The 22,574-nt window shown below is 52.7% G+C and overlaps 2 protein-coding genes and 1 long non-coding RNA gene across 10 annotated transcripts; 1 reads left to right on the top strand and 2 right to left on the bottom strand.

Moving 5' to 3' along the window:
- Positions 1-402: 402 nt before the first annotated feature.
- Positions 403-2,182, bottom strand: LOC140597461 (uncharacterized). The gene is made up of 2 exons (XR_011999294.1): positions 2,044-2,182; positions 403-1,261 (listed from the first exon to the last, which is right to left on the bottom strand). It is a non-coding gene; the product is annotated as an uncharacterized lncRNA (long non-coding RNA).
- Positions 2,059-10,349, top strand: MPI (mannose phosphate isomerase). 6 transcript variants are annotated; one of them, XM_072746035.1, is made up of 8 exons: positions 2,059-2,499; positions 3,020-3,147; positions 4,046-4,262; positions 4,947-5,088; positions 5,668-5,850; positions 8,022-8,195; positions 9,148-9,350; positions 9,681-10,349. In XM_072746035.1, the coding sequence occupies exons 1-8, from the start codon at positions 2,059-2,061 to the stop codon at positions 9,897-9,899; spliced, it is 1,707 nt and encodes a 568-aa protein (XP_072602136.1). In that variant the 3' UTR covers positions 9,900-10,349. The 6 variants fall into 6 exon arrangements, with proteins under 6 accessions (XP_072602136.1, XP_072602135.1, XP_072602137.1 ...); XM_072746034.1 differs by having other exon boundaries at positions 2,866-3,147; positions 4,062-4,262; XM_072746036.1 differs by having other exon boundaries at positions 2,367-2,499; positions 4,062-4,262.
- A 1,007-nt stretch (positions 10,350-11,356) lies between these two features.
- FAM219B (family with sequence similarity 219 member B) lies at positions 11,357-17,061 on the bottom strand. Of its 3 annotated transcripts, none has more exons than XR_011999293.1 (5): positions 16,810-17,061; positions 16,623-16,710; positions 15,908-15,985; positions 13,859-15,491; positions 11,357-13,779 (listed from the first exon to the last, which is right to left on the bottom strand). XR_011999293.1 is itself a non-coding variant. In XM_072746039.1 (5 exons), exons 1-5 carry the CDS (start codon positions 17,000-17,002, stop codon positions 13,612-13,614), a joined length of 576 nt encoding a protein of 191 aa, XP_072602140.1. In that variant the 5' UTR covers positions 17,003-17,053; the 3' UTR covers positions 11,357-13,611. The 3 variants fall into 3 exon arrangements, 2 of the variants coding, with proteins under 2 accessions (XP_072602140.1, XP_072602141.1); XM_072746039.1 differs by having other exon boundaries at positions 15,443-15,491; positions 16,810-17,053; XM_072746040.1 differs by having other exon boundaries at positions 11,542-13,779; positions 15,333-15,491; positions 16,810-17,058.
- Positions 17,062-22,574: the final 5,513 nt, after the last annotated feature.

Here is a 22,574-nt window from a genome sequence, read left to right as displayed (position 1 = left end):
CCAGGAGTCCATTATTATATATCACATCATGGGCAGCATAGAGATCTTTGCTGTTTGCAGCCTGAAAGGAAAACAGTCCACACAACATGAGGCTAGCCTGCTTCCTCCTTGTCTGCCTGGCTTAGTACAATGCTGGACTGGTGAAGAAAGAATGGAACTTGCTATCACCAATGTGGAGCTTGACTACTCATCTGTCTCTAAAGACCACTGGGATCGGCCCCCTTCTCCGTGAAAGAGACATCATTTACTCATTCACTCACCCAGTGGGGGAGGAGGTGTAACATATTGGAATTCTATGCTGTTAGGCCAGTTCAGCCCTCCGAGACCCATCTTTCTCATCTCTAAAATGAGGCTAAAGGCACTACCTGTCTCATAGGGTGTCTTGAGAATGAAGTGAGACAATTCTTGAAAAAGGCTTAGCATGGTATTTATTTATTTATTTTAATTTTTATTTATTTATGATAGTCACACAGAGAGAGAGAGAGAGAGAGGCAGAGACATAGGCAGAGGGAGAAGCAGGCTCCATGCACCGGGAGCCTGACGTGGGATTCGATCCCGGGTCTCCAGGATCGCGCGCTGGGCCAAAGGCAGGCGCCAAACCATTGCGCCACCCAGGGATCCCTTAGCATGGTATTTAGCACATAACGACACATGTTCACTGCTGTTATAGCTTGAGCTCTCAGCTGGGCACTGGCAGGAATGTGAAGCTGAATTAGATATATAAGGTCTAGTAGGGAAAAGAGGTCATCACTAGGAAAGTGTGATCAGTTCCACTATAGATAAGGATGAAAGGCTCTAGGCTCTCCAAACACACTATTTTTCTGAGTGTAAGGAGGGTGGCATGAGGTGGGGTGTGTCCCAAAGATCTGAGTTCTTTCTTCCCTGTACAGAGATACTATGAAGGAGTGACTCTACCTCTGGCTTTAGTGGTAGTGGTGGTGGGAGGTGCTCCAAGAAGCCCCCGTACCTACACCAATCCCTCATTCTGTTCCCAAAAGGTTCATATGGCTGGGGGGGGGGGGGGGCGGATGGAGAGGAGGAGAAGGAGAGAGATTCAAAGGTAGGAGGTATGTGGGATGTGCTGTTTGTAGGATTCTTGTGTTTTCCATTTTATTGTTCCTTAGAAGCTTCCTTTGAAATGCAGGCTGATGTATCTGAGCCAGGGGACCTCCAGGGAAGGTTGATGTCCATAGCCAGGCAGAAACAGAGAAAACAGCACCCCTCCTTTCCCCTCCGGGGTGTGAGGTAGAGACCGTGGGACCTGGGGAAACGGGAAGGGAAGCAGAGTCAGGACTGTAGCCCCTCATTCCCTGTGCCTCAGCTGGCTGCCCTCCTCCTGGGCTGCTGACTGAAGTCCAGACGTCAGATCCTATTTCCAGAGGATTAGCAAGATTATTCCACAGACAAGGCCCAGCCCAGCCTCCGGCATGCGGAGCTCCACGTGATTCTCTCTGACTTGTGTGTGTGCCCTGTGGGCAGCTCCGCCTGGAGGAGGGATGGGGTGTGTGTGTCTGTGTCTGTAGTATTTAGAGCATAGAGGATCAGAGGAGCATCGCGCCCCATCCCATGTCACTCCCTAACATACCTGTTATTTCCATTTTATAGAGGAGGAAACTGAAGCTCAGACGGTAAGGTGCATGTGACATCTGTCATCATCAAGCACCAGTGAGCCCCTACTTACAGCAATTCTTTGCTACTGACCGAGGTACTCGGTAAAACCTGAAGTCCCCACAACAGTTTGCAAATTCGGCCCGCTGCCTTTCCCTTCTGCCCCCCTGGCGGGCACTCCCACCCCACAACACACCTGCTCACTCCGCTCCAGCCACACTGGCCTCTGTGCCACTTACTCCCGGATACAGCAGGCCCATCCTTGCGTTCCCACCACTGACTCTTTGCTCAAGCTGCTCCTTCGGCCGGAACATTGCTGGTCACCTCCAAGTCTGTGCTCAAGCCTCCCCTCCTCAATGAGACTGAGACATCTTAAATCCTGCAAACTGCCTCCCACTCGCACTCCCCCACCGCTTAACTTTTCGTGACACTTACCTTTCAACATTTTATATGATCTACTTATTTATTATGCTTATTTGCCCGTCTTCTCTTCACCAGGATGTAAGCTCGATGAAGGCAAAGCTATCCAGGGATCTTCACCTTCCTTTCGGATGCACCGCCAGCCCTTGGAACCGCCCGTGGCATTTTTTTTTTCGCCCGTGGCATTTTGCCAGCGCTCAATCTGCGTCCGGTGAAGGGACGAGCGGATACGAGACGCAGGACTGCGGGCGGCAGTCTCCGGGCTTCCGCGAGCTCCCGGGGACCGCTCGAGGGCGGGCACGCGTTCAGAGTCCGGGGCGCGGCCGCAGCAAGGCCCACGGGCCTCCGGGGAGGCGCTCGAGGAACTACATTTCCCGTGAGGCTCTGGGAGCAGAGGGGGCCGCGGGGGCTGCCGGGAAGGGCCGACGTGCCCGGGCCGGGCGGGCAGCGCGAGGATGGCGGCTCCGCGAGGTGGGCTGTCAGCCGCGGGGCGGGGGCGCGCGGGGCGGGGGCGCGCGGGGCGGGGGCGCGCGGGGCGGGGGCGCGCGGGGCGGGGGCGCGCGGGGCGGGGGCGCGCGGGGCCCCTGGGGACCCGGCGTGCCTGCCAGGTGGGACCCGGGCTTGCAGCCCCGCGGGTAGATGGGTGGGCTCCGGGCGCGACGGGGACACAGCCGTTACTGCAGCGCTCGCAGGAGGGTGGTGAGGGAGGAGCGCGCGTGGACTCGGACGCGGGGTGCCGTCTAGTGGGCGCCCCCTGCTCCCTGTCCGTGCCCCCCGCCGCCCCCCGGCAACTGTCTGCCTCGCGGCGGCGGAAGAGCCCTCCTTCCCGCTTTACAGATGGGAACGTCGAGGCCTGCGGCGGAGGGCCTGCACCCACCGTCTGCGGGACCCCCCCCCCGACGGAAGCCGCAGCCCGTGTGCGGGTTCCCCGGGGCTGCGGGGCCAGGCCTCGGAGCGGAGCGGAAGCTGACCCGCCGCCTCCGCCCCCCAGTGTTCCCACTTTCCTGCGCGGTGCAGCACTACGCCTGGGGGAAGATGGGCTCCAGGAGCGAGGTGGCCCAGCTGCTGGCCAGCAGCGACCCCGGGGCCGCGATCTCCGAGGACAAGCCGTACGCGGAGGTGAGCCCCGGGCTGTTCCCTTTACCGGCAGGTGGGACCATGGGTTCCTCCACTCGGAGGGCCTGGGCCAGTCCCGTGGATCAGCCGGGGCGGCCGCAGAGGGAGGAGGCCTTGGCCCCCGGGACCCTGGCAGGTGATGAGCCCAGGTGGTGGCGCCGGAGGAGAGAGGCTTGGGCATAACAGGCTGGGATTTCTCCCCTTAGGAACTCTCAGCACTTGGGGATCCCTGTTGGCTCGGCGGTTTAGTGCCAACTTCGGCCCAGGGCGTGACCCCTGAGTCCCAGGATCGAGTTCTGCATCAGGCTCCCTGCGTGGAGCCTGCTTCTCCCTCTGCCTGGGTCTCTGCCTCTCTCTCTGAAAAAAAAAAAAAAAAGAAAGAAAAAAAAAACAAAAACAAACAAACTCTCAGCACTTACTGAATTTTATTTTATTTTTTTTTTCACTTACTGAATTTTAATTCAGTCCTCTTTGACAACTGAAAATTTTACTTTGACTAGCCTTTACGTTTTAATAGCCTACAATATGCATTTTTTTTTTCTGCCATGAGGTGACATAAACCCAAAGCACAGCAAGGCGTCTACTTTGGAGGCTGGAATAAATGAATGTTAAGCCTTCTCAGAGCCATGTGAGAGACCTTTTTAGTGACCTTGACAGGGCAGGCATCTTTCTCCTCACTGGACAGATGAGAAAATCCAGACGGAGTGACCAGAAGTAACTAGCCCAGGCCTCCATAGCTGGCTGGAGGCAGAGCCTGAACGGGGTCTCCAGACTACTGGTGTTCTGGGGTCCGTTGTCTTCCTGTATGTCTGTGATGGCACGAGCATGTACGCCCAGGCCTGGGACGCCCATCTCGGGATTCAGGTTGGTGGTGCCAGATTCTTCCTCTTTCCCTCCCAAGTTTACTGTTTTTCCAGTTGTGGATGGGATCCCACCCCCGGGGAGATGCCAAGATCCTTGACGATCGCATCTCACAGAAGACACTAGGCCAGTGGATCGCCGAGAACCAGGACTGCTTGGGCTCGAAGGTCAAGGACATGTTCCATGGCAAGCTGCCCTTCCTCTTCAAGGTGCTCTCGGTTGAAACGGCCCTGTCCATCCAGGCACACCCTAACAAGGTACAGGATCAGAGTTGGGGTGCAGAGCTCAGGATACTGAAGAACTCATCAAGGCCCTCCCACTGCTTTTATTTGCTGCTTTTACTCCACCCACGCCACCCTCCAGCCCAAAGCTAAATCTAGGCCTGACGCCTCCCAATTTAGCTCTGGAAGGCTAGATAGTGGTGACACAGGCTGGCAGCAAAGGTTCAGTGGGCAGCTGACCAGCCTGTGCCAGGGGAGCTTCTCTGTGCTCTTCCCTGGGTTCCCCTCATCCAGCCCAGGTCTACTCACTTGTGCTGTTTGTCCCGCTGGCTCTATGGGAGAGTTCACCTTCCAGGGCAAGGCAGGTGCCCTAGCTGTTGCCTCGGCTCCTAGGCATTTGTCTGTCCAAACGTCTCATTTCTAGAGGGCAGAATAAGACCCAGAAAAGACAAGGATTGAGCCAAAGTCACACACCTTGTTAGTATCCAAAGCGTGGCTTGGTGTTTGGGTTTCCTGATTCACAGTCCAGGCCTCTTAAAATCTCCCCCAGATTTGGCCCATGTTCCTCCCTGGGTTGGCTGAACCCTGAGTTTCTGCACTCTGCCCTGAGTGGGCTCATTGCCGAAAGCATGAAGCCACTGCTGTCTGGTGGGTGGGGCTGGTTCCTGCTAGGTGATGATGCACCCTGACTGTCCTCTTGTCCCTCTGGCCACCCCCCAGGAGCTGGCAGAGAAGCTGCACCTCCAGGCCCCACAGCACTACCCTGATGCCAACCATAAGCCAGAGATGGCTGTTGCCCTCACCTCCTTCCAGGGTTTATGTGGTTTCCGTCCAGTTGAGGAAATTTTGACGTTCCTGACAAGTAAGGTTGAGCAGAATGCTAAGAACATACATGTAGGGCCAGGATGCATGGGCTGCCCCAGGGCAGAGCGGGGACTGGAGCAGAGAACAGAGGTTGGGTGTGACGGGAGCTGAGGGCTGGTTGGCCCAATGAATTCTTTTTTTGTTTTTGTTTTTTTTTAGATTTTATATGAGAGAGAGAGAGAGAGAGAGAGAGAGCGCGCACAAGCAGGGGGAGGGAGAGAGGGAGAAGCAGACTCCCTGCTTTGTAGGGAGCCCAGCGGACACGGGGCTCGATCCCCAGACCCTGGGATCAAAACCTGAGTGAGCCGAAGGCAGACGCTTAACTGACTGAGCCACCCAGGTGGCCCAGTCCGATGAATTCTTGAAGCCGCCGGGGTGGGCCTGTGCGCCCGGGGTGGGCCTTGGGGCTGGGTTCAGGTGTGGTTGCTGAGGCCGGTGGTGAGCAGTTGGCCAGAGCTTGCTTTGCGTTGCCTGGCTCCTTGGTTAGGGATGGGATAGGGGGCCTCCTCTAAGTTCCCACTTCTGCGGGTTCCGTCTTGCCATCCCTGAAGTGGTCACTGTCCGGGCTTTCCTGCAGAGGTGCCTGAGTTCCAGTTTCTGATTGGAGATAAGGCGGCAACACAGCTGAAGCAGAGCATGGGCGGTGACTCCCGGTCTATGGCGTCTGCTCTGCAGAGCTGTTTCTCCCACCTGATGAAGAGCGAGAAGAAGGTGGTGGTGGAGCAGCTCAACCTGCTGGTGAAGCGGATCTCCCAGCAAGGTGGGTATTGGAGGCCTGGGTGCAGAACCCTCCTGCCTTGCCCTGGACACTAGTCCAAGTTCTCAACCCTTCTGCTCTCCTGGAACACTAAAATGGACCTTAGATGACTTAGGTGTTCTATTAGCAAGTGAGAATATTTTTGTCTTTGTGGAGCAGGGCGCTAGGTTGAGTGCTGCTTCCTCACCGGCTCTTTTCTCTAGCTGACTGGAGAGGGCTTGGAAAACTATTAGATCTTCCCCCTAGGCATCCTGAGACCTCCCCAGCCCAACAGTTGCTCCCCATGGATGGATTTGTACTTTGGGCCTAGAGAGCAGGAAGGGGACAGGGGAATCTTCATCCCTTCTCCAAAGGCCAGAAGCCCAGAGCTTTCAGTGAGTAGATCTTTCCTTTTTTTTTTTTTTTTTTTTTGGTTAATCTATACACACACATACACACACAAACACGTTTCCTTAAACACCTGCTCTGTGCCCAACCTTGTGCTAACTAAGGAGAGTTCAGGAAATGACTGTGATGGGTGTGGTTGTCACATTTGGGTTGGGGAGTCAATACAAGTAGTGTACAAGATAGAGCGGACTCCAGCTAGGAACTTATGTGGTACACATGATGAAGCCCCAGCCCCTTCTCTAGGAGACCCCAGAGCTCTTCTGGTTCTCTCTCTACACATTTTCCTGCTACCTCTGAGCCACAGAGTACTGTTTTACCCAAGCATATCCTATGTGGGTTTTGTTTTTTTGTTTTTTTTTTTAATAAAGATTTATTTGAGAGCACAGTGTGATAGAGCAGAGTGTGGAGGAGGGGCAGAGGGAGAAGGAGAAACAGACCCCCCCGCTGAGCTGGGAGCCTAACATGAGGCTCATCCCAGGACTGAGATCATGACCTGAGCCACCCAGAAGCCCCTGATCCTATGTTTTCTTTGTGGTTTTTGTTTTTTGTTTATTTTATTTATTAATGAGAGAAACACTGAGAGAGGCCGAGACACAGGCAGAAGGAGAAGCAGGCTCCATGCAGGGAGCCTGACGTGGGACTTGATCCCAGGACTCCAGGATCACACCCTGGACCGAAGGTGGCATTAAACCACTGAGCCACCCGGGCCGCCCACTTTGTGGTTTTTTGGTTTAGTTTTTGCTGTTGTCTCTGCTTGCATGCCTCCACTTGAGGGCTTCTTGTACTCCCAGCAGAACGGATTACTCTCCTGGGGGCTCCCTGTTCCTATGTGAGGTATAGCCTTCAGCACCTGTGAGTCTGTCATCATATGCACACTTGTGAAAACTGGGGTTTTCTGCAGGCCAGAGACCTGTCTCCTTGACCTTTGTGTGTTCCCAGTACTTAGCACAGAGCGGGTGTGCGTGTCTTCGTGTGAAGACCCAGAAGCACCCTTCAATCCAGAGAGAGCAGCTGGTTTCTTCACTTTGGCACCGACACATCCAGCTTTTCCTTACTCTGCCTTTCCCCCATTCTCTGCACACTCAAGAGGGTTCAGCTCACACCTTCCCCTCCCCTAACTTCCAAGCCTTCCCTCACTACTCCAGCCCAGGTTGAGCTCACCCTCCCTTGGTCCGTCTCAGGACACAGTTTTGGCACATTCTGTCTCTTGTCATCTGGGGTGACCAACCATCTTGGTTTGTCTGGGACTTAGTGATTTTCTGAGACACAGTACCTTCAGTGCTAAGAAAGGGAAAGGCCTGGGCTATCTGGGACAGCGGGTCACCCCACATGGAACTCTTGGGTTATCGCCTAGAATGATTGAGCTTCTACAGCAGTGGCTCTCAACCAGGGGACATCAGCAGTTGTCTAGAGACATTTTTTGTCTCAAAACATGGGTTAGGGTGCTAGTGCTATCTTGTGGGTAGAGGCCAAGGGTGCTGCTAAACATTGTACAATACACAGGACAGCCCCCGTAACAAAGGATTATCTGGCCCCAAACTTTAGCCCTTTTGGTGGCTGGGGTATTGCTGGGCATACAGACGGTCCGAATGGAGAAAATGGCATCTGTGTGGGCTGGAAGATCAAGGAAGGCCGGCCCCCAAAGGGTGGGGACGTGGCTAGGAGAACATACCCACCAGTGTCTGGATTCCTGTGGGCAGGGACTTCCCCAGGACTCGCTGGCCAAGGTGGAGTTGTGAACACCACTGAGTGTTCCTAAGTGGCCTCACGTGCTCTGTGACCCTCAGTGGCTGCTGGGAACAACATGGAGGACATCTATGGGGAGCTCTTACTGCAGCTGCACCAGCAGTATCCAGGTGATATAGGATGCTTTGCCATCTACTTCCTGAACCTGCTTACCCTGAAGCCGGGAGAGGCCATGTTTCTGGAGGCCAATGTGCCCCATGCCTACCTGAAAGGAGGTGAGCCATATTTGTCGGTTTTTTTGGGTGTTTTTATTTTTGTAGATTTTATTTATTTATTCATAAGAGACACAGAGAGGCAGAGACATAGGTAGAGGGAGAAGCAGGCTCCTCGCAAGGGAGCCTGATGCGAGGACCCTGAGGTCACGCCCTGAGCCAAAGGCAGACAGACGCTCAACCACTGAGCCACCCAGGTGTTCCTGTTTGTTATTTTTTTTTCTTTTTTTAAGATTTTATTTTTAAGTAATCTCTGTACCCAAAATGAGACTTGAACTCAAAGCGTGGAGATCAAGATTTACGTACTCCACGGACTATGGCAGCCAGGTGCCCCAAGGTGAGCCCCATTTTAGCAGTGATCCCCACTACCAAGCTTTGCTTCATCATCTAGATAAAAGGGGGAAGGGGTGGTCAGAGGAAGATCTTTAAGGTCCCATCCAGCTCTGGCCTAGGGTTGGGCAGGGTAGTGGCCAGTAGGGTGCAGAATGCCAGCTTAGTGTTGGACAGTTTGAACCTTCACACGGTCCTTGTGAGGTCACGGTAGTCTCATGCCAAGCCCTGTCTGCATGTGTGGGAACAATGTGAACCCAGGCTACGTGGGATCAAGGCTATTCTCTCCCCTGCATCACTACCTTTGCATGTCTGTTTTCCCCACCTAGAGATTTTTACATGAAAACAAGTTGCCACAGAGAGGTGTCACATCTGGACTACTGGCTGTCTATCCTCATGGACAGGATTCTGTGGTAGAACGGAGTCTGGGGCTGACAGGATTCCCCCTGACAACAGTGGGCAACCGACCACCTGTTTTTTGCTATCTGGTATCTTAGCCCATTCTCCCAGGTTATGCATTTCACGCATTTTTTGCTGCACTCTGCAGGCGGTTCACGACCCTCAGGTTAGACCAGCCCTTCATCCTTCATCAGGTTATTAGTACATGACAACTGTCTGTCCCCAGACTGTGTGGAGTGCATGGCGTGTTCGGATAACACTGTTCGTGCTGGCCTGACACCCAAGTTCATTGATGTGCCAACCCTGTGTGAAATGCTCAGCTATACCCCCACCAAGGACAGGCTCTTTCTCCCAGCACAGAGTCAGGAAGACCCCTATCTCTATATCTATGACCCCCCCGTGCCGGATTTCACGGTCATGAAGATGCAGGTGAGTGGGGTGGCGGCAGTGGCTGTGGTGGGGTCTTGTATGGCTTGAAAAAGCCTGGCAAGGGCCACAATGTAGAGTACACCGGTAGCTGGGTTTCCTTATAAGCGCACTTAGAGGAGACCAGTGGGGGGCAGGGATGAGGATGATAGGACATGGCCAAGGGCCCTGCCCATTCCCTTTGTACCAGGGACCAGACAGGGCCTGCATGCTGACAAGAGCCTGAGCAGTGGGGGAGAAGAGCTCTCCTTGCTGCCCTTGAGGCTGTCCTGGGCCCGCTGGGAGCTGCCGGGAAGAGACCACCATCTGCATCGTCCTGTTCTTTCTGCCCAGGTCCCTGGCTCCGTCGCCGAATACAAGGTCTTGGCAGTGGACTCTGCCAGCATCCTCCTGGTTGTACAGGGGAGAGTGACAGCCAGCACTCCTACAACCCAGACCCCAATTCCTCTGCAGCGTGGTGGGGTACTCTTCATTGGGGCCAACGAGAGGGTCTCCCTGAAGCTTGCCGTGCCCAGTGACCTACTGCTGTTCCGTGCCTGCTGCCTGCTCTAAAGGCCGTAGCCTTCCTGGCTCTCCTCAGGCCCAGCTCCAACCCCTTCCCTGGTCTGGAGCTGGGTATGCCCTGAAGAGCAGGGGTAGAGTAGTGAGCCCCAAGGTAGGGACTCCTGAGCAAGCCTAGGACAAACCATCTCTCCTGGGAGGAGGACCCTGATGGGGACAAAGACCAGACACTCCCCTGGTCTTCTCACCGTACTGGAGCCAGGCCCTGCTCAGGGTGGAGGCGGCAGCTCTGTTCCAGCCTACAGCATTAGGCAGGCTGGTAACATCTAGGATTAGCTCAGGGTCAGTCACAGCAAGAGGGTCATTAATTTAAGAACAGGTTTCCAGCCCTGGGACTGCCCATTTCCTCAGCTGTGAAGGAGGGCAGAGCAGGCCTGTGGCCTAATATTGTCACCCTCTGGCTCTGTCAAGGCAATTAAAGATCACTTGTGTTGAGGCTCAGAGGCAGAGCAGTCCGCTGTCTGTGTGCCAGTATCTGAAGTGGGCTGATGGGGCCCTTCCTGGGTGTCCAGTTTTTGCTTTAATTCCCACCCCAACAGCTCCCTGAGGTGGGTATGTATGAAGCCCTTTTATAGGAACATCTGGGAAGGGATCTGAAGATGTGGAAGGTGGATCTAAAGATAGTGCAAGATTCTCCAGTGCTTCCACTCAGCCTTAGGGCAGGGGTCAGCACGCTAAGGCCAGCAGGCTGCCGGAGTCCAGCTGCTTTCAGGCTCCAGTGGCAAAAGGAGATGCATCAGACTATCTGGCCTCCAAGGCCTAAAGTATTGACTGGCCTTTCCAGAGAAATTTGTCAGCCACTTTAGGACACATTCAGTCATCATACAAACAGGGATTTGGGGACAGGATGACCCAATCTGTGTTGGGAAGAGAAACCTAGCTACTTTTCCTAAACCGGCAGAACACATATAGGATGTCTATTCACGCTGTGCCTACTACCTTCTAGACGTGCATGCGCCTCTGCAGGAAGCGGCCCCACTGTTTTGCCACTGACTAGTCAGGTCCTGTCACCACATACGAGGTGGAGACTCCCGTGGAGTAAGGGCTTAGACCAGCACAAAAGGATCTTTCAGGGCTGCTGCCCGTACCAGACGCCCTATACGATGGAAATCTAGAGAACCACCTTCAGAATGGTTCTGACTAACCTATTCTGGGGTTTCGTGGCCTCGAAGTCTTTTTCAGCTAAAAGCAAAAGCCAACCTGGGAAAGGAAAGGGTCTGCAAGATGGGACGTCCTCTAAAGAAAAGTGCTCTGCACAGGCCTGCCAGCCTCCAGTGAGGCCAGCCTGGAAATGCTGCCCACTGGGAGTTGCAGGAAGAGGCAGGTCTCAGGAGGAATGGCCACGGGTGGGCAGGGGGGACGGACCTCCTAGGCTCTTCATTTCACAATTCAGGGGGCTGTGGTCTAACCCTTACTTTCAAATCCTACTGCAACAGAGACCGCCCAACTAGCATGACTGTATTTATTCGTACAAACTTTCAGAGTTGTGGAAGCCTAAGCCAAGAGTTCCGTAGCGTCCTCTGTAAACACCACACACCTACTTCCCTCTGGGAGGTTAACTGCGAATACACCCTGGTCTCCCCAGGACAGGCACCTGCAGGATACCTGGCGCTCTGAATTAAGGCAGTTTGGCTCTAGGCACCTTGGTACCTTTATTGGTGACATTTTGTTTAGCCTGGGACCTCCGGCCCCAAACAGACCATTTCTACCCTGTCTAGCTGCCAGGTGCCTCCAACTTTCTCCACAAAGGTAATGACTTCCGCACAGAACCAACCACTTCTAGAACATCCTCTCCAGGAACAGACTCAGGCAAGTAGATAGCGTGGACTTAGAGTAACAACCATCTGGAGGGCCTTGGTCTTGGGGTCCTGCTGCCACCTTCACCCACCTAAGTGCTGCACCTAAGTGCTCAGGTCGTTGTCCTAACCACTCCCCCCCCCCCCCCCCACAGATGTAGCCCCACCACTGGGCTTCCTGCTACCACCACACTCTCTTCACACTGCCCTGGGGGGTGCCCTCTGTGCACTTCTGTACCTCTGCAGAAACCAGAAAGGCCTGCACAAAAAGTGTTCCGCATGTGAAGCACCCGTGTGGCGCTGCAGTCCCACCCCTGAAACCATGTAGGTCTCCTAGTCTCCAGACCCTGACCTGCCGTGTCTGTGGCCTCGGTCCCATCTACCTCCTGCTGTGATGCTACTGGATCAGAAGTCAACCACAGCCCCTGGATACCATACATCCTTAACTTCCTAGCATTTGACAGAAGCACCAAGATAGATGCCTGCGAAGTGCAGATAGATCATCCTAGTTATCTGACAAGGGCTTTTTAACTGACCACCTCAGCCTTCCAGTCACCTCAGAGCAAGAGTTCACGTCATCCTTCACACCTCTGGAGGCCACGGGACATCAAATAAAGCACCAGACCAGGCACTTCCCATGTAGGGCCCACCCCCCAATCCTCATGCCCCTTAGGCTGGGAACCATGTCCACTCTCACAGTCATCAGCATGGCTCTGGGTGAGATTCCCCGCCCCCCCCCCCCCAAAAGAAACCAATTCTAGAGAGGACTGGTATAGCGAGAGATGCCATCTGGGGTGGGGTATGGCCACTGGGGAGATTATGCTGGTCTCAGCCGTGTTCACACTGAGGGTGGAGCTGGGTTGCCCCAGAGGCTTACTCGGGAGGCCCATGCTGGAGTGAAGGGACACCCTCCGCAATGGCAGGTTATCTCCTTAGGGAGGGGCCCTGGGAGCTGGCACGGGGCCCATCCTGCCTGTGAGTCTCTGTCCACATCAAAGACCCACACAGCAGAGCCAGTACACTTCTCACTCCTTGCTAGTTAAGATCCAAAAGCTAAATAGGAAGGCATCTAACTGCTTCCTGCAGCTCCCTCTGCTGGTAATCTAAACCTGCAGGCTTCGGGGTGAGCTCCAGTCCCTTCACCCAACCTTTACACTCAAAGGCTGGGTGTTGAATAACCTAAAACCAAGGCAAAGGATGGTAACCAAGGAAAGATAAATAAATAAAATATGTACATAGTGGAGCAATTTTTCTCCACCGGGTGGAGGGATTACTAGGAGCCCTGATCCTGCTGTGTGTGATCAAGCAACCTGCTGTACTCCCTGCCATGGGCAAACAGGTGCAAGGGGACGAAGGCCAAGGGGCCCTGCTTTATGCTTTCTTGAGTGCCCCCTCGTGGAGCCAGGAAGAGGGAGCATATGGAATTTCTTAAGCTGAACTGAAATAGTTCAGCTCTTTTTCAAAGACCCCCCAGCTAGAAGCTGTAAAGTGCTATTTTCTGCTTCCATACAACACCGTCCAGCATAGCCTGGCCACAAAAGCTTTCTCCCTCCACAGAGGGGAACAAATACAGGTCAAGATATGTGCAAGTTTTCCTTAGCCAACTTGTCACCACCAGAACCAGAATTCCTGTGTGCCTGCCCTTATTAAAGTGGTTTCTCCAAACTCTGCTCTAATACCAGAGGAAAACTGCAGAGTCCCGCCTATCACCGCATGGCCCAGATGGGGGCCTCTGGCTGAGAAGCACCAGGTAAGGCGTAACTGCAGGTCATTGACCTTCTTCCCAGAGGATCAGTGCCTCCAGTGATTCTGAGGCTGATGGCCGTCCCCACTGCACTCTGTGAACTAAGAAGGGTCCACAGGGCTCTGCAGGCATGGTGAACAGGGCCCATCTTAGGGGGTTATGTCTACTGGAGAGTACAGGAGGAAGAGTCCCCAGGACAGCACCAGCAGCAGGAGCACGTTGAAGAGGCCATAGGCTTGGGAGGAATGAGGTCCAAGTCCTCATCATCTGGAATCTCATCCAGGTGATACCCATCTTGAAGCAGCTGCCGGCTCACATCCTGGTTCACTTGCTAAGGGCAAAAAAGGAGAGAACTGTAAGCCAGGAGGCAAAGCAGAAACAACTGCTGCCCAAAAGGCAGACCTACCTACCTTCGCTTACCAGAGCTTCCTCTCCATGCTCCACCCTCAGGCCAACTCCATGCATCACTGGACTACAAGAGGAAGTGCCTGTGCCTCACCCAGCAGGGAAAGGCCCCAAGCAGGGGCACCTGGGTGGCTCAGTGGTTGAGCATCTGCCTTTGGTTCAGGGCATAATCCCATGGTCCTGGGATCGAGTCCTGCATCAGGCTCCCCACGGGGAGCCTGCTTCTCCCTCTGCCTCTCTCTTTGTGTCTCCAATAAAAAAAAAAAAAGAAAAAAAGGCCCCAAGCAGCCTAAGCCAGTACTCTCCAGGCTGCACTATCACTAACCCCCAGGGGAGCTGTTCTCACTAAAGAATCCTTAGACATCTGATGTAAATATCAGATTCCAGATTCTGTTTGAAAGTCAAGGGCCTGACTGTTCCCACTGGGAACCTAAACTGGTCCCTACAAAGGCTGAAGAATATGGGACAATGAAACCAGGACAATGAGGTAGAATAGGAGTTACATAGGAAAAGGGTGGGGAGCAGCCTTGTCTGCACTGCTGGTTAAACATGCAGCACCTTTATGCCAGCAGAGCCTGTTCCCTGCAAAGTGGAACCTGTCAACCTAGATTTACCAGTTCCATTGAGCAGAAGGAGTAGGAGACGGGGAACAAGGTAGGACTTTCTCTGGCTCTTGGCTAATTTTTCTTTTCTCAGTTTTAACAATCTTAGGCACCCAGATATTCAAGAAGGAGAAAATTTACAAACTCCTTCTATTCTCTTTGGCAGAAACTCAGGGGGTTGGCCAAGGGTTTTCTGAACAAGGAAAAAATAATAAAAGTGGTGTACAGTCCAGTCATGTCTCCAGCACCTGGCCTCTAAGGTGGTAAGCTGCACATGCCAGAACTTTACACCCCTGTGTCTCTGTCTGGGACCATCACTCTGGAAACATGTCCAGAAGGCCATCCCACTGGTATCTCAGTCGGGAGTTCCCACTGATGGAACAACTGAAAGAACACAAGATGTCTGGACTGACTAGAAGAAAACAAGACTGGTGGAGGATGGCCAGGGGAGGGACAGGAATGCTGATCTCAAATAAAAGGCAATTAGAGGAAGTGAGACTAGAATTACTGCGAGACACTGGAGGGCAGGCCTAGGACGACTGAGTCCATCCTGCAAGAGACATTTCAAATAATAAGGAAAACTTCTCTAAGAGCTACCTAAGGAGTGTGTGCGTGTGTTAGAGGGATGGCAGGCAGCAAGGCTTCTTGGAGGGAGTGAGTACTCAGTTGCAAGAAGCATTCAAGCAAGAAGAGGCTGGTAAACACTTAGGTGGGATTTATCCAGAGGACTCCTTTCCTAAGTGGTCACCTGGGCTAGAAGACTTGTGAGGTCCTTACAGCCCTAAGGGTCTATGGTCTTCTGGATTTGAACAGCTTTCCTCAGACACCTATACCTCTGTTGGGGGAGTAGGGCAGAGTAGAAGATTGGAGAACCGACCGGAAGTCTGGGAAAGTGCCGTGTATACAGCAGGCACAAGACAAGCATTTAGCAGTGGCGGTGACGCTGCCTGCAGCCTGGCCCCGTGCAGAAAGGCGCTCTGGACTTGCCTCTGCAGAGGAATACCCGGAGGAGTATCTGGATTCCAGCTCCCCATCACTAGGAGAAGAGGAAAACAGTCAGTTCAGGGGGGATGCCTCTGGAGCACAGCTGCAAAGGCCAGGTAGAGAGCATGCAAGGGGGTCCGGAGGACTTGAGATCTGAACACCACAGGTCACAGAACTCAAGCCCAGAACCAGGAGTACCACTGGCTCTTTCTGTTGGGTCCAGCGGGGGCGGGGGTCACTGTCGCTGACAGCGAATACGTAAGGAGGGAGGATGATTCCCCCACTCGCAGTTAGTGCTCTAAACAGAAGAGCAGCATGATCACCTGAGTCCTCTAACCAGGCTATCCTGGGAAGGGATGATGCTCTCTAGAAGACAGCTCTGGAACACGCAGGGAGGGTCCTGGACGAGATCTGCAGTGGGACCCACGTCCCTCCCCAAGGGCCATTTCTGAGGGGGGGGGCACTCACCTGTCAGAGTCGAGGGACACCAGGTTTTCATCTGGACTCTGACTAAGGGCCGTGTAGCCCTTGTTGAACTTCACCGACCTGGGGGGAGATGGGAAGAGAGCAGGCAGAGATGAAGCACCGCCGGTCACCGGGAGGGAGGGCCAGAGCACCGGCCCTTACGGGGGAGAACGGGCTGCGGGGCTCCCGCCTCGCCTCTCCGCCCCGCGACCCGCGGCCCCGCGGCCCCGCGGCCCCGCATCTGGCTACAGCCGCTGGGGACAGGCGCTTCGCTGCGGCTCCGGAGGGAAGGCCTGCTGCTTCCAGAAGCGGGAACACTCCCCACCGCGCCGGCCTGCAGCGGAGGGCGGGGAGGCTGCAAGTCCGAGGCCAAGTCTCCTCTTCACGCCTCTCGGGTCGTAGCTTACGGGGAAGAGGCGCCGGCTCGGCTCCTGCCCGGCCTCGGAGCTCAGCCCCTGCGGAAAAGGCGAGGGAGCCCGGCCGCTCCGGCGCTTCCCCGCCCCCCCACCCCCCCGGCCCGGCCCGGCCCGGCCTCGGCGCCCGCCGCAGCCCCCCGCGGCCCCAGGGCCCTCGCGTGACGCCGTCACGGCCCGAAAGGGGGAGAAACTTAAAACAGCGAAGCCGACGGGCTGGCGCCAGGCTGCTCGCTGGCTGGGCCTCGGGCCGGGCGCCGGGGCCTCCCCGGACGCCGCCGCGCAGGAGGGGCGCCCGCCGAGACCTTTTCGCGGAGGAGTCGGGGCGGGGCGGCGGCGCCCCCAGCACGCCTTTCCTCCGCAGAACCGCCTTGGCCAGGTCCCGGGGCTTCTCTGCAAGGCAGACGGCGCGGGTCAGCCGGTCCTCCCGCGCCGGAGCCCGCGGTCCCCGGGCCGCCCCCCGCCCCCCGGCCCCCGCCCGGCCGCACTCACGCAGCTTGGCCGGAAGGGAAGGCGCGCGCGTCACCATGTACGGGCCCCTCTTCTCCACGGCCGCCGGGGGCCGCTCCGCCGCCCGGGCACCCCCGCCGCCGCTTCGGCCGAAGGGCGGCCCCGGGGCTCCCGCCGCGCCCCCCGCGGTCCCGCCGGGCCGAGGTCCCGGGCCGCTGCGGTCCGCGCTCGCCATGCTGGGCCCTGCGCGCCGCCGCCGAGCCCCCTCCGCCGCCGAGCCCGCGCCCGCGTGAAGGCGGCCCTCCCGAGAAGGGCGGCGGCGCGCAGGCGCGGACCCGGCCCCAGCCTTCCGGCGGCGCGCTCGGGGCGGCCGCTCGCGGCCAGGGGGCGCGCGGCGAAATGGAGGCCGGGGCCGGGCGGGCCGCGGAGAGCGGGTGAGGGCGCTGCGGGCCCGCGAGGAGCCGCCCGCGGAGGCCGCCGCAGGCTCACCGGCCCTCGGGCGCCGCAGCGACGCCGTCCTGGTCCCCGGGGCCGACACAGGCGCAGGACTGTGTGCCTCAGGCACATTCGGGAAAAGGAATTTAAAACGAGCTTTTGAATCATCAGAAGCACAGAGGAATGTTTATTTTCGTAGATTCCAGCCTTTGAAAAAAAAAAAAAAAAGTTATTTGAAAGAGAGCGAGCGCGCACCGCAGCCAGACTCGCGGCAGAGCCGGCAGCCGGGCTCCATCCCGGACCCCGAGGCCGTGTCCTGACCCGCCCGGCCGCCGGCCTCGGCGCCCCCACCCCCGTATTGCACATTCGGAAACAGCATCTAGGACCTTGAACTCAGGACCCTGACATCAAGACCTGCAGTGAAAACCAAGACTTCACCCCTTAGTGGACTGAGGCACCCAGGCGCCCCCACATGGCTCGAGTCCTCTCGACTTCCCAACGTGACCAGTTGTTATTCCTGTCATGCAAAGGAGATTTAGACTTGGTCAGATTCAGCAGTTGAGCGGTAAACTTGGGATTTGAATCCAGCTCCCTGGAATGTTTTTCTCATGCCCATGAGAAATGTTTTTCTCCTGGCTATGCTGCCTGTTAGACTGATGGGTACTTCTCCAAGGGCCAAAGAAAACATGATCAGAACCCACATGATGTCACAAAATCTCCAGGAACTTGCAGAATATCCTCATTCATGACCCTCCTCCATCTCCCATCATTAATGATCAGCTAATTGCTATGTGATTGAACATGACCCCTGAACCCAGATTATGTGACCTGCCAATAACTGGCAAGGTATTTAACTTACTCATTTCTCCATTTCTTCAGCAGTGAAATGGGGATAATAGTACCTATCTTGTGAGGTTAAATTGTAAAGTTCTCCAAATGGCACCTCGCATGTAAGAACTCAAGATATGTAATCTTATGGGGACACTTTAAGATTTTATTTATTCATGAGAGACACAGAGAGGCAGAGACAGGCAGAGGGAGAAGCAGGCTCTACGCGGAGAGCCCAGATGTGGGACTCAATCCGACGACCCCAGGATCATGACCTGAGCCAAAGGCAGACACTCAACCACTAAGCCACCCACGCAACCCTTATGGGGACACTTGACTCAGAGGGTAAAACAAGATCAAAACATTCCCCTTGGGGTTGTAAATTTAAGCCCCTGGGTGGGTGCAGAGATATTACTTAAAAATAAAATCTTAAAAAAAAAAGTAACCTTACAAAACTTACACTGTTCTAGGAACATGTTGTTTATTCCTGTGCTTGGCTTTATACTCCCCAGAGCCAGACTGCCTTGTTTATTTTGCAACTTCTGTTTTGATCCCTTTCACCTATTTGCCACACCCCAGCAACCACCAGTCTGTTATCTATAAGCTTGGTGTTTTTGTTTTAAGTAATCTCTATACCTGCGTGAGGCTCAAATTTAGGACCCCTGAGATCAAGAGTCACATGCTTCACTGACTAAGCCAGCCAGGAACCCATTTCTTATTTTGGGGATTCCGCATGTGAGATTGTACGGTATTTGTCTTTCTCTGCCGGACTTATTTCATTTAGCATAATGCTTTCAGGCTCCATCCATGTTGTTGCAAATGGCAAGATTTCATTCTTTTTATGGCAAAGTATTTTATGGTATATAAAAGTATATATATATATACATTATATATATTTTTTATGGTATATATATTTATCCATTCATCCATCGATGGACACCTAAGTCGTTTCCATATCTTGCTATTGTAAATAATGGTGCAGTGAACATGGAGAGTGGTGAATATATCTTTTCATATTAGTGTTTTCATCATCTTTGGATAAACACCCAGAAGTGGAATTGCTGGATTATACTGGAGTTCTATTTTTAAGTTTTTTGAGGGAAACTATACTGTTTTTCATAATGGCTGTACCAGTTTAGATTTCCATCAACAGCACGAGGGTTCTTATCTCCACATCCTTGCCAACAGTTATTTGTTTTTTTGAGACTAGACATTGTAACAGGCTAAGATGGAATCTCACTGGTTTTAATTTACATGTCCCTGATTAATGATTTTGAGCACCTTTTCATGTGCTTATTGGCCATCTATCTGTAGGACTTTAAGAATTTATTTATTCATTCATTCATGAGACACATACAGAGGCAGAGACATGGGCAGAGGGAGAAGCAGGCTCCATGCAGGGAGCCAGATGTGGGACTCGATCCCCAGTCTCCAGGATCACGCCCTGGGCCAAAGGCGGCACTAAACTGCTGAGCCACCTGGGGGGTCCCCCCCCAAGAGGTCCTTCTGAGAGGTGTCACCTACCTCCACCCTCACTCTTTGCCAGAGAGGGGCATCGGTCAGCCAGCACCCTAGGCTAGGCTTCAAAGGGAAAGACCTTGAGGACAATAATATGAGCAGTTATAGTGGTGGTGCCGATCTTTCAGCTTTTCACTTTTGAGCAGGTTAGCTGCAGGGTTGTCATATATGGCCTTTATTATGGTAAGGTATGTCCACATTATACTTTGTTGCGGTTTTATCATATATAGATAATATACAGAACTTTTATCATATATAGACTGTTGGCTGATGCTTTTCCTTCATCTGTTGAAATGATCACAGTTTTTATCCTTGTTACTGTGGTGTATCACGTTGATTGATTTGCAGATGTGAAACCTCCTTGTATCCCTGGAATAAATCTGTTGATCATGGAGTATAATCTTTTCAATATGTTAAATTCAGATTCCTAATATATTGTTGAGGGTTTTTACATCATGTTCATCAAGAGTGAAAATTTTCATTCTGTACTCCCCTCTGAAACTCTTTTCCCACCTCACAGGTTTCAGACTCCAGCCTTTGACTTCTTCCATTGTTGGTAAAGCAGAGAACTGCATGAATCTGCAGGTCTTTGTGGATCCCAGGTCACCAGCTCCAATTTCATCCTCCCATGAACGCATGTCACCTCCTTCTAGGGAAGATATATTTCCCAGTCCTCACATCCTTATGTAGCACTATCATAAGCAAAGTGAAGTGAGGATCACCAGGATTAACTGATCTGTCAAAGATCACAAAGTTGTAGAGATGAGAACTGAATCCTTATCTGCTTCAAAAGCCTGTCGTGTGTGTGTGTGTGTGTGGGGGGGGGGGCTGTCCTCTTTTTGTACCAGTCAGGTGCATGTCTTTAATGCTCTAGACTGAATTTTATCCTCCCTATTCATGTTTAAGTTTCAACCCCCCAGGGTGACAGTTCTTGGGAGATAAAAGCCATTAAGGAAGTGATTAACTGAGGTCATCAGAGTGGGCCCCTAATCCAACAGGACCAGTATCTTTATAAGAGACACCAAAGATGTGTGAACAGAGGGAAAAAGCTCCTATTTCTTCATCTTATTACTACATTCTTGTCTCCCATCAGCTGATGGGTAAATATAATACAAAGATGCTAGGACATACATCACATCCATCTTGAGGGGATCTAATTGGAATTTCACATCATCGATGTAGTATTTTTTCTTATTTCACAAGAGATTTTACTTATTTGAGAGACAGCACAAGCAAGGGGAGGGACAGAGGGAGAAGCAGACTCCCCACTGAGCATGGAGCCTGACAGGGCTCAATCCCAGGACCCTGAGATCATGACCTGGGCTGGTCAGATGCTTAACTGATTGAGCCACCCAGGCACCCTTTAATTATTTTTTTTTAAAGATTTTATTTATTCATGAGACAGAGAGAGGCAGAGACATAGAGGGAGGAGAAGCAGGCTCCATGCGAGGAAACCAACGTGGAACTTGATCCCAGAACTCCAGGATCACACCCTGAACCAAAGGCAGATAGATGTTCAACCACTGAGCCACTCAGGTATCCCGCACCCTTTAATTTTTAAAATAATCTCTACAAAATAAATAAGTAAATAAAATAAAATAATCTCTACACCCAACATGGGGCTCAAACTCACAACCCTAGATCAAGAGTCACATGCTCCATTGACTGAGCCAGCCAGGCACCCCCATCTGTGTAGCATTCTTGCCAAAAATGTTTAACTGGATTTTAATAATCAGGAAACAAATAGCGAGATGCAGATTGTAGGGCATTCTACACCACCTCTGGCCTGGACTCTTTAGAAAAATGAACTGTATATATATTTTATGGCAAAATTCTTAAAGTATATTAACAGTATTGTAATAATGTAGGAAAAGTCCTTATTCTTAGATGTCTGCTTCACTACTTAGGGGTAAAATGCCATAATTTACTTTCAAATGGTTGAGGAAAAAAGTGTATACATATACTAAGTACAAAACAAATGTAGCAAACTATCAGTTTTTAATATTTTGAAATAAAGAATAAGGAAAGAAGAGTTCTGTTAGGGGTAGACGCTTGTCCATCATCAAGCTGTTGAAGCATCATTTTCTTTAAATTGTGAACATTGGGCAGCCCCAGTGGCCCAGCGGCTTAGCGCTGCCTGCAGCCTAGGGCATGATCCTGGAGACCCGGGATGGAGTCCCACCATCCCACGTGGGGCTCCGTGCATGGAGCCTGCTTCTCCCTCTGCCTGTGTCTCTACCTCTCTATGAATAAATAAATAATCTTAAAAAAAAAATAAAAATAAATTGTGAACATTATTTATTGTCTACTTCCTTTAGATAGAACTAGAATCTATTAAGCTAAAAGATGTACCTACTTTCTCCAGCACAGTACAGGAGTCAGTCAAATTTGACTCATAGACAATGGGGGAATTGACATGACAAAACTGGCATTTGACAGGAGTAAAAAATTTATCAGTAAATGTATCTTGTCACTTTTGCCTCTTAGTAATAGGCTTAGGATTTAGAAGTTTGCTTGCTTCAAAAATAACTTCCATTATTTTAGATTAGCGGATTGACGAACATTTCCTATAAATGGTCAGAAAGTATTTTTGACTCTGGACTATGCAATATCTATCCCAACTACTTAGCTCTGCCACAGTAGTGCAAAACAGCCACAGACACTGTACAACAATGCAAATGTGGGACACCTGGGTGGCTCAGAGGTTGAGCATCTGCCTTTGGCTCAGCTCCGGATCCTAGGATCCGGGATTGGGTCCTGACCTGGGCTCTTTGTGGGGAGTCTGCTTCTCCCTCTGCCTATGTCTCTGCCTCTCTCTCTCGCATGAATAAATAAATCTTAAAAAAATAAAGTCCTTATTAGTTATGACTACACTATAGAACTTCCTAAATTGTGACCCTAACTCCAATTTTTCCAGGCTCCAAATTGGTTTCTTATTCACTATTCTATTACCAGTATCTGGCACAATGCTCGGCATACAGTAGGTATTCAATAAATGTGGCGTGAAAACCATCATAGCACTCGTT

Source organism: Vulpes vulpes, unplaced genomic scaffold (genome assembly GCF_048418805.1).
Source record: "Vulpes vulpes isolate BD-2025 unplaced genomic scaffold, VulVul3 u000000678, whole genome shotgun sequence".
Classification (NCBI taxonomy): Eukaryota; Metazoa; Chordata; class Mammalia; order Carnivora; family Canidae; genus Vulpes; species Vulpes vulpes.
This window is presented reverse-complemented; position numbering and strand designations above follow the sequence as displayed.